Raw genomic sequence first — 8,330 nt, forward strand, 5'->3', positions numbered from 1 at the left:
TGGATGGGACGATTTTCAGATGGGGTGCGACGTGGACGAAAATAATTGGGACGGGACAAAATCTGGATGGGATGATTCAGACGAACGTCTAATGGATGGGACAATCTTCGACCTGGCCCGTCCTTCGTACCTCCTGGACGATAGTGCACTGTAGTTTTACTTTCATGATAGTGCACTATAGAAAAATCAATACTGATCATGAATAAGTTTCCTCTGATCCATTGTAACTACGGTGAAGTGACGCAAACAGGATGTTTTTTTTCGTCCCAGGACGAAAAAATCATTCTGTCCGCGAAGTTGGACAAACATCGGGACGGAAATTCATCTGGAGACCTCCGGACGGGACGGTTTTCGTCCACTCAGACAAAATAACCTCCCTTTTTGGGACCTTGGACGGGGGACGTGACAGTTTTTCTGTCCCATGGACTTCAAGTAGGAGCCGAGAGAGAGAGAGAGATCTGAGCAGTAGTCAAGCATGAGCTAAGAGCGCGAGAGGGAAAGTTTAGGGCGGCCCTAGAGCACAAGATAGACAGCCAAGTGTAAGCTGATCGCTAACCAAGCAAGAGTTGAGAGGAAAGCAGCACACGAGCAGAGCATTTCTTAGGGTGACATATTTTTTCGTCTTAGACGTCAGACAAAACAAGAATGTCTTGGATGGGACGGTTTTCAGATGGGATGCGACATGGACGGAAAAATTTGGGACAGGACAAACTCTGGATGGGATGATTTGGACGAACGTCTAAAAGATGGAACAATCTTCCCCCCCCGCCCGTCCTTCGTTCCTGTCCTGGACGATAGTGCACTATATTTATACTTTCCTCTGGTCCACTGTAACTATAATTCCAGATCGTCCGGGACGTGGACGATGGACGGGATGGGAGGAAGATCGTCAAGTTCGACGTCTGGATATTTCAACTTTGTCCAAACCGTCCCGTCCAGGGATTCATACATTGAAGAAAAAAATCGTCCGCGTCCTGACTTTGCCAATTTCGTCTCGTCTAGAGAAAAACCGTCCCATCCCTCGTCCCATACGAAAAAAAATCACCTTTAAAATTTTTAGTATAATTTTCTAAGTTTTTAGGGAACTATGGAGGAGAAAGAAAGCTGAGGGACATATGTATAATTACTTTTGGGCAGCATCAGTTTGTGCGCGAAAAAAAGTAGGGACTTTGATGCAAACTGTCAAGGAATTGATATTAAACGATGCCATGTGGCAAGATCTAAAGTGTAGTAAGGAAATCCAACAGATTTTCATCCATCCCTTACCATCCATCGTCTGAGTCCTCCGGACGGGGCGGTTTTTTCGTCTAAGGATAGGAAAACCGTCAAGCCCGTTCATCCCGGGATGAATTTCCGTCCCGATTTTCGTCCAATCTCGCGGACGAAAAAACCGTCCAGTCCGCGTCCCTGAAGTATAACTGTAACAGCTTCTGAACTTTTAGTTCCGTCCCGTTCCGCGCATCATCCGTCTATAGAAGTTGAGTTGACGAGAATTTAAGAGAGAGCCCTGGCAGCTACAGATCTTCGTTTCCACTGCCTTCTCCGAAGGGGACTTGGGCAAATGGCGATCTCGCGGGTGCCCTTCTTCGCCCTCGTCCTCGTTCTGGCGGTGATCTCCATGTCCAATGCCTTCTCAGAAGAGAACCCAACGAGTCGCCGTCTGCTGGTTCTCGTGGACGATCTCGCCATCCGTTCTTCGCACTCCATCTACTTCAGATCGCTCGAATCCCGGGGTTATAATCTCCAGTTCCAGCTCGCTGACGACCCCAAATTAGCTCTGAAGCGCTACGGCCAGTACCTCTATGATGGGCTCGTCTTGTTTTCCCCCTCCGCCAAGAGTAAGTCTAACATTCTTCGATTTTTTTTTCATTTTTATTTGCTAGATTACTTTGAAGTGATGTCTCTACGATGGGTTTGTCTTGTTTGCCCCCTTCTTCAAGAGTAAATTTATCATTTTTTCGATTGATTGGGTTTTATAAGCTAGATTTCTTTGAGGCAATTTCCTTCGGTAGGCTCATCTTGTTTATCCCCTTCTCCAAGAGCCAGTCAAACGCTAATCGATTTCTTTTTTTTTTTTAATTAGCTAAATTACCTTGACGCAATGTCCCTACGATGGGTTCATCTTGTTTGCCCCATAGTCAGTCAAACTTTATCTGATTTCGTCATTTTTATTAGCTAAATTACTTTGAAGCAGTGCGGCGATCTCTTGTCGATCTGTTATTCCTTTTTGGTGAACTTTTGATCTCTTTTTATTTTTGTTTAACTGCATTAACTAAGTGTAATCTTTCTTAGGATGGATTTTTTGAGATTTTATCTCATTTTCCTGATTCCATTGGCAGAGTTTGGTGGCACTGTGGATCTTGCGGCGGTTCTTGATTTTGTGGATTCAGGTCATGATTTGATATTGGCCGCTGATTCATCTGCTTCGGATCTTATTCGAGAAATTGCTACAGAATGTGGCGTGGATTTCGATGAGGCAGGGAGATTAGAGCTATCTCGCATTAATTTTGAGCTGTTGTTTTGTTTTTTTTGTCGTTTGATAGTGTCATAGTGGTAACTCTTGGGTATTTTCAGGACCCTGCATCGATGGTTGTGGATCATGTTGGATATGCAGTTTCGCAGACTGATTTGGATCACACATTGGTTGCCAGCGACGACTTCATCCAGTCAGAAGCTATATTGGGCTCGGAGAAGATCAAGGTATGCATGTATTTTGTTTCCTCGAGGACTCCCACCGTATTAGATTCATTTGAGTCAACTTTTCAATATTTCCTACTGTCCGTCAAATGTTTTGCAGATCAAATCAAACCTCATAATCTGTAAATTAATCTGTAAATTTAAATCATCTCTGCATTTTGAGCAAATGGGACTGATACATTAAAATGAGAAAAGATGCCAAATTATCCCACTCAATAAAATATTCCGGTCATTTTCCCCTATATTTCCACTCTCAAAGTACATTGACCTGTGAAGTCTTTGTAAAAATTAAAATTCGTTTACTTGATAAACAAAAGTGTGCTTTAATTTTTTTGGCTCTTATTTATTTGCTGAGTAGTGTGAACAAACTTTTGCAGGCCCCCGTGCTTTTTCGTGGGATCGCCCATTCTGTGAATCCTACGAATAGTATGGTGAGGTTTCTGTTTGGTGAAACTAAAGTTGGATCCTCTGTGTTCTCACTTCTCACAGTGGCTCTTCCTTATCCTGAGCTTGTTTCTTAATCTGCATACTCTACAGGTAGTTAAAATCCTTGCAGCCTCTCCTTGTGTGTATTCGGGAAACCCAAGGACTAAGCTCACAAAGGCTCCATCTCTTACCGGATCTACAATTTCTCTAGTTTCGGTTGTGCAGGTGATTATGAAATCTCATCAAGTAGTATCTGGGTTATGATCGCAGCTTTATTACGAATTTACTGTTTTTTAAAAAATTGCACCTCTCAGAATACTATTTTTCTACCTATGTAGTAATTACCAGGCTTTTGCATACGTAGTTAAGAGTTTACGGTGCATTCTTTCTAGAGCTCTACGGTAATTGAACTTTTATGGGATGTGGTATTCCTTTCATTTCACAAGCTAACTCAGGCCAGTGTTGAATTAAGCTTACTGGTAAACTGGATTTGGAGATGGCGACTGAAGTTGTTCTTTCCATCATAAGAGTTCAAAATTTTGATGAATGTAGGAAAAGGTTTTTATTTGCATCTCCAGCCGAGTGGTGCCCAAAGTAACAGACCTATTTAGCCTGCTTTGCCCATTCTAACTTAACGTGCTCTTTTGCTATCTGCGGCAAAAGTCTGAATATCTTCAATTTTTTCAGGCCTTCAAGGCTTGTAAATTTATGAATCAATCCATATAACCATCTGGAAAAAAGTGTTTTTTCCCGAGCGTTCTTTTGCGGTTTATTTCTTTCTGAGTTATTTTGCTTCTTGTATATAATAATTGGGTTGCCAATATTTAGGTGACTACATTTCACTCCATGCCACTAGAACTGCTCCACGGTTTGCCTAAATTGATATTTTTCCGCAGGCAAGGAACAATGCCCGAGTTCTAATATCCGGCTCCCTTGATCTGTTTAGTGATCGGTATGTTTTCTTATACATTTTCAAGAGATGACCTAAAATCTCCTTGACGCTTACTCTGTGTGAGACTTCTTTCAGGCTTTTCAAACATGGCGTGGTAAAATCTGCAAACTCAATGTAAGTGAAAATCTTGAGAAGTCTATTCGAGTTGTATTTTCTCTGTCGTTCCTCAACATCCTTTTTTTTGCTTAATCCCTTCTCATACCTTTTGGGTTCTTCACAGTCATGAGAAATCTGGCAACGAGCAATTTGCTGTTCAAATCAGCAAATGGGTTTTCCACGAGCGTGGCCATCTTAAGGCAAGCTTATCTGTATTCCGCTTTGATCCTCTTATTATGGGCTCCTTCGATTAAGGCAGGTTGGGGATAAACATCCTAGGCTAACTATTGGGAAGGTTCTTAACAGGCTGTCAATGTCAGGCATCATAAAATTGGCGAAATTGTGGAGCCGGCCATGTACAGGATCAAAGACGACCTGGTAGAAGTCCTCTTCTGAAAGTTCTACCTAACAGTTTACAGATAAGATCTAAAACGGGTTCAATATCTCTCAGAGGATCGCTTCGTCTCTATCTCTCTTCCCCTTTCAACCTACCTCATTCGCTCACCTCTCTCTCTCTCTACTTCTCTCATCGCTCATTTTGTCTCTGTCAATCTCTCTCCCTCACAATATCTCTCTCTCAACCTCTCTTGCACAATCTCTTTCCCTTAACCTCTCTCCCTCACAATATCTCTCTCCCAACCTTTCTCCCTCACAATATCTCTCTCCCAACCTCTCTCTTCTGCTTAATCTGTTTTTCAACCTCTCTGCCTAGCAATCCCTCTCAGTCTTTTCACCTCCAATTTCTCTCTATCTCTCAACCTCTCTTTTCCGCTTAATCTGTTTCTCAACCTCTCCCTCGCAATCTCTCTCTATTTCTACCCCTCTTAATCTTTCTCTCTCAACTTCCTTCGCTCAATCTCTTTCTCAACCTCTATCCCTGATAATCTCTCTCAAGCTCCATCCCTCACAATCTCCCTCTCTTATTTTCTCTCTCAATCTCTCTTCTCTCTCTCAATATCTCGCTCCTCTTGTGGTGTGAAGGAATACTTGGTGGAGATCTCTGAGTGGTCTGGGGAGAGGTGGGAGCCCTATGTTGCCGATGATGTGCAGGTCCAGTTCTACATGATGAGCCCCTACGTCTTGAAAACACTGACGGCCAATGAAAAGGTACACCGAAACTCATTTCTGAACATAACCATCTTATTGAACATTTGTTTCGTACGTCAGAAATTGATCCTTTTGTCCTTCCCAGGGGCTTTACTCAGCCGCATTCAAGGTTCCCGATGTTTATGGGGTCTTCCAGTTTAAGCTAGAGTACAAGAGGCTGGGTTACACCACTCTCTCTCTTTCTAAGCAGGTGGCCTGTCGGATCCTCTCTACTCTCTTTCTTTCTCGTTCTCGGAGTGCTAGTGCATAATTTAAACTGTTTGAGCTGCAGATCCCAGTCAGGCCATTCAGGCACAATGAGTATGAGAGGTTCATTCCGGCGGCTTATCCCTATTACAGTGCCTCCTTCTCCGCTGTAAGTTAACTGCCTTGGACCTTATAGTTGACTATTGATCGGATTTTCTTTTGGATTAAGTTGATCCCCTCGCGATCAGGGGTGGATCAATCAAGCAATTATTTTAATCGAATCCGATCTGGTCAGATCAGCTAATCCTAACCCATATGAGTCTGCAATCGATTGAATCCCTCGGTTTGACTGATATGATTGATCCCGATCCGGGTGAACTGATCATTATCTGGGCTGATCAATCAATCTAATCTTTCAATCCGATTCGACCCGATTGTCAACCCCTACTTGGGCCATCCACATTCTTTTGGGTTTGCCTCTTGTGCAATGGCTAACAGGCTTCTGATGTAAACCTTCTCCTTGGCTTTCAGATGGCTGGTTTCCTCATCTTCAGCTTTGTGTACTTGTACAACAAGTAAATGATGGCAAATGGCTGGGTGGCTGGCGTAGGTTGGTCCTTTTAGGTACATGTTAACAGGGCCTCTCTTCTTATGTATTTTTTCAAAGCCTTACTCTTCCTCTCTCTATCTTTCTCTTAGCAAGAAATTGTCAGTGATCAGTAACTCCTCTCGGAAGAGAAAACTTGTGTTTGAGTGGGCCGATGAGGTTCTCTGACCCCCTCGATAGTGGACATTTCTTATGAATTTGAGTAGTGTCAAACACGTTTAATGATCGTTTTAATTTTGATGGCCATGTCTGCTCTCAATTGCTGCAGACAGAAACAATAGATTTGTCATTCCTGACTAAGAGGGTGAACAACTTTGAGTACATAACGCAATTCCAGATGCTGAAACTATTAGGGCATATCCATGTGATTTTTTTAGGGTTGTAAAGAGGTTCATGTGTTCAATATTGGGAATCATTTATTTGATGTGATACTCTATGCCAAAATTGTAACAGTTTTATATTGTAACTATTGTAGATTCTCTTTATGTTTCTTGAAACATTTGACTTTCCTTTAGAGCGTCTTAGACTACGGATCCTAGCTCTAATTAATAGTACCATAAATCTCGTTAATGTATGCATCCTTGATTGTAAGTAACATGTTAAGCTGAATATTTGCTCCCTATCTTAGTAACTGTTAGCTAAAGGTGTACTGCCATGCGTTGTGTTTTGTTAGGAGCCAAACCAATGTAACAATCTGGAAATAAATCCACTTGAGAATTCCATGACTGAAATCCGCAAACTCGATATCAACAAGAATGCTCGCAGAATGTGAGTTTATAGCAAGTAACGAACACAGCAATTCCAGTCCCAAGTGAGAAGAATACAAAATGAAAGAACAGAGACAGAGGGAATTATCTCAGGTGGCAGATTTGGGAACGACGAACAGGGACGGCCGGATCGGCGGTGCGTGGGAGAATCTCCTGAAGTGACCGTGAGTTTCTGAAGATACAAAAGTCCCCTTTCTTGCCCGCCCTCTTCTCTATTTATAGCTGTTTCCCGCCATCCGGAGACCCACCTTTATCCAAATTCTTGCACGTGCATCTTACTCCCCACGTGTGAAGTTATTTGCCTTCCTCTTTCTTGACATATAAGTGCGCAAAGGGCGCTTATCATTACTTCCCCCTCCGAAAACCAATTGGTCCCCAATTGGGAAACTTGGTAATTTGTGTTGAAGGGAGTTGACATCTTCCTAGGTGGCCTCAAAGTTAGGAAGATTTTTCCATTTTACAAGCACTTGCATCCCACCCCTGTTGAATTGATAAGATGAAATGCTTTCAGGGTAGACCTGCTATTCCAAATCATCAGAGGTTAGTTGGAATATCAATAGTAGCAGAATTGTTGCCAATTGCTTTTTTAAGCTTAGAAACATGAAAAACTGGATGAATTCAACATGTTTTTGGAAGGTCTAGTTTATACGCCACAGGTCCTAATTTCTCAGAAATTTTATATGGTTAAAATAGCGAGGAGATAATTTTTCATAGGGAACTTTTGCTAGAGACTTCATGCGATAAGGTCTGACTTTCAAATACACCAAATCTCCTTCTTGAAATATCAGCTCACGTCTATGTTTGTCAGCTTGTCTCTTCATATTGCTGGGCCTTGGCCATATGAGACTTAAGCAGTGTTAAAATTCACTCCCTTTCTTGTAAAAGACTGTCTAATGAAACGTTATGAAATAAACGAAGTAAATCATGATGCCAGGTGATGCTAATCAGTTCTGAAAGAAACGAAGTAAAGAACTGAATGAAATAAACCCGGAAACGAAATTATTATCAGAACCTTTTCAGTGGGTAAGTAAGGTAGGCATACGAACCACCGCAACGCCTTAGTCAGCGCGCCTTAGTCTAATCAAATGCGTATTTAATCAAATGCGGAGGGTCTCTGCCATACACAGCTCTGAATGGTGTCATTTTGATGGCCGTGTGGAATGACGTATTGTAGCTATATTCTGCCCAGGATATCCATTTCGCCCAGTGCTTAGGCTGTTCTGAGGAGAAACACCTCAAATAATATTCCAAATTTCTGTTAGTCACTTCTGTTTGTCCTTCAGTCTCGGGGTGGTACGATGAACTTAGATGTAACGTAGCACATTGCTTTTTGTGTAATTCTTTCCAGAAGCCGTTGGTGAATACGCTGCTTCTATCATATAAAAATTGTTCGACTACATCAGATATATTGGCCATCGGTTCCGGGTGGCCTTCCATATTTTTCTTCAAAAAAAAGATTTAATGGATCTGGGTATCCCATGTAGTCGAACAA

General features: G+C 42.2%; 1 protein-coding gene across 1 annotated transcript; it reads left to right on the top strand.

The window, feature by feature from the left end:
* The first annotated feature begins 1,489 nt into the window (after window positions 1-1,489).
* Window positions 1,490-6,317, top strand: DGL1 (dolichyl-diphosphooligosaccharide-protein glycosyltransferase 48kDa subunit family protein). The gene is made up of 13 exons (XM_078576937.1): window positions 1,490-1,838; window positions 2,340-2,476; window positions 2,575-2,700; window positions 3,075-3,128; window positions 3,235-3,348; window positions 4,020-4,075; window positions 4,151-4,189; window positions 4,296-4,371; window positions 4,478-4,549; window positions 5,153-5,278; window positions 5,364-5,468; window positions 5,550-5,633; window positions 5,996-6,317. Exons 1-13 carry the CDS (start codon window positions 1,562-1,564, stop codon window positions 6,041-6,043), a joined length of 1,314 nt encoding a protein of 437 aa, XP_078433063.1. The 5' UTR covers window positions 1,490-1,561; the 3' UTR covers window positions 6,044-6,317.
* Window positions 6,318-8,330: the final 2,013 nt, after the last annotated feature.

This window comes from Wolffia australiana, chromosome 6 (genome assembly GCF_029677425.1).
Source record: "Wolffia australiana isolate 7733 chromosome 6, ASM2967742v1".
Taxonomy (NCBI): Eukaryota; Viridiplantae; Streptophyta; class Magnoliopsida; order Alismatales; family Araceae; genus Wolffia; species Wolffia australiana.

What these genes read in the sequence shown, in the direction of transcription:
- DGL1 (XM_078576937.1), top strand. Translation starts at nt 1,562, where the DNA reads ATGGCGATCTCGCGGGTGCCCTTCTTCGCCCTCGTCCTCGTTCTGGCG. An exon ending in ACGAGCGTGGCCATCTTAAG is followed by an intron (nt 4,372 to 4,477) that starts GCAAGCTTATCT and finishes GGTTCTTAACAG; the next exon opens with GCTGTCAATGTCAGGCATCA. An exon ending in CACTGACGGCCAATGAAAAG is followed by an intron (nt 5,279 to 5,363) that starts GTACACCGAAAC and finishes TGTCCTTCCCAG; the next exon opens with GGGCTTTACTCAGCCGCATT.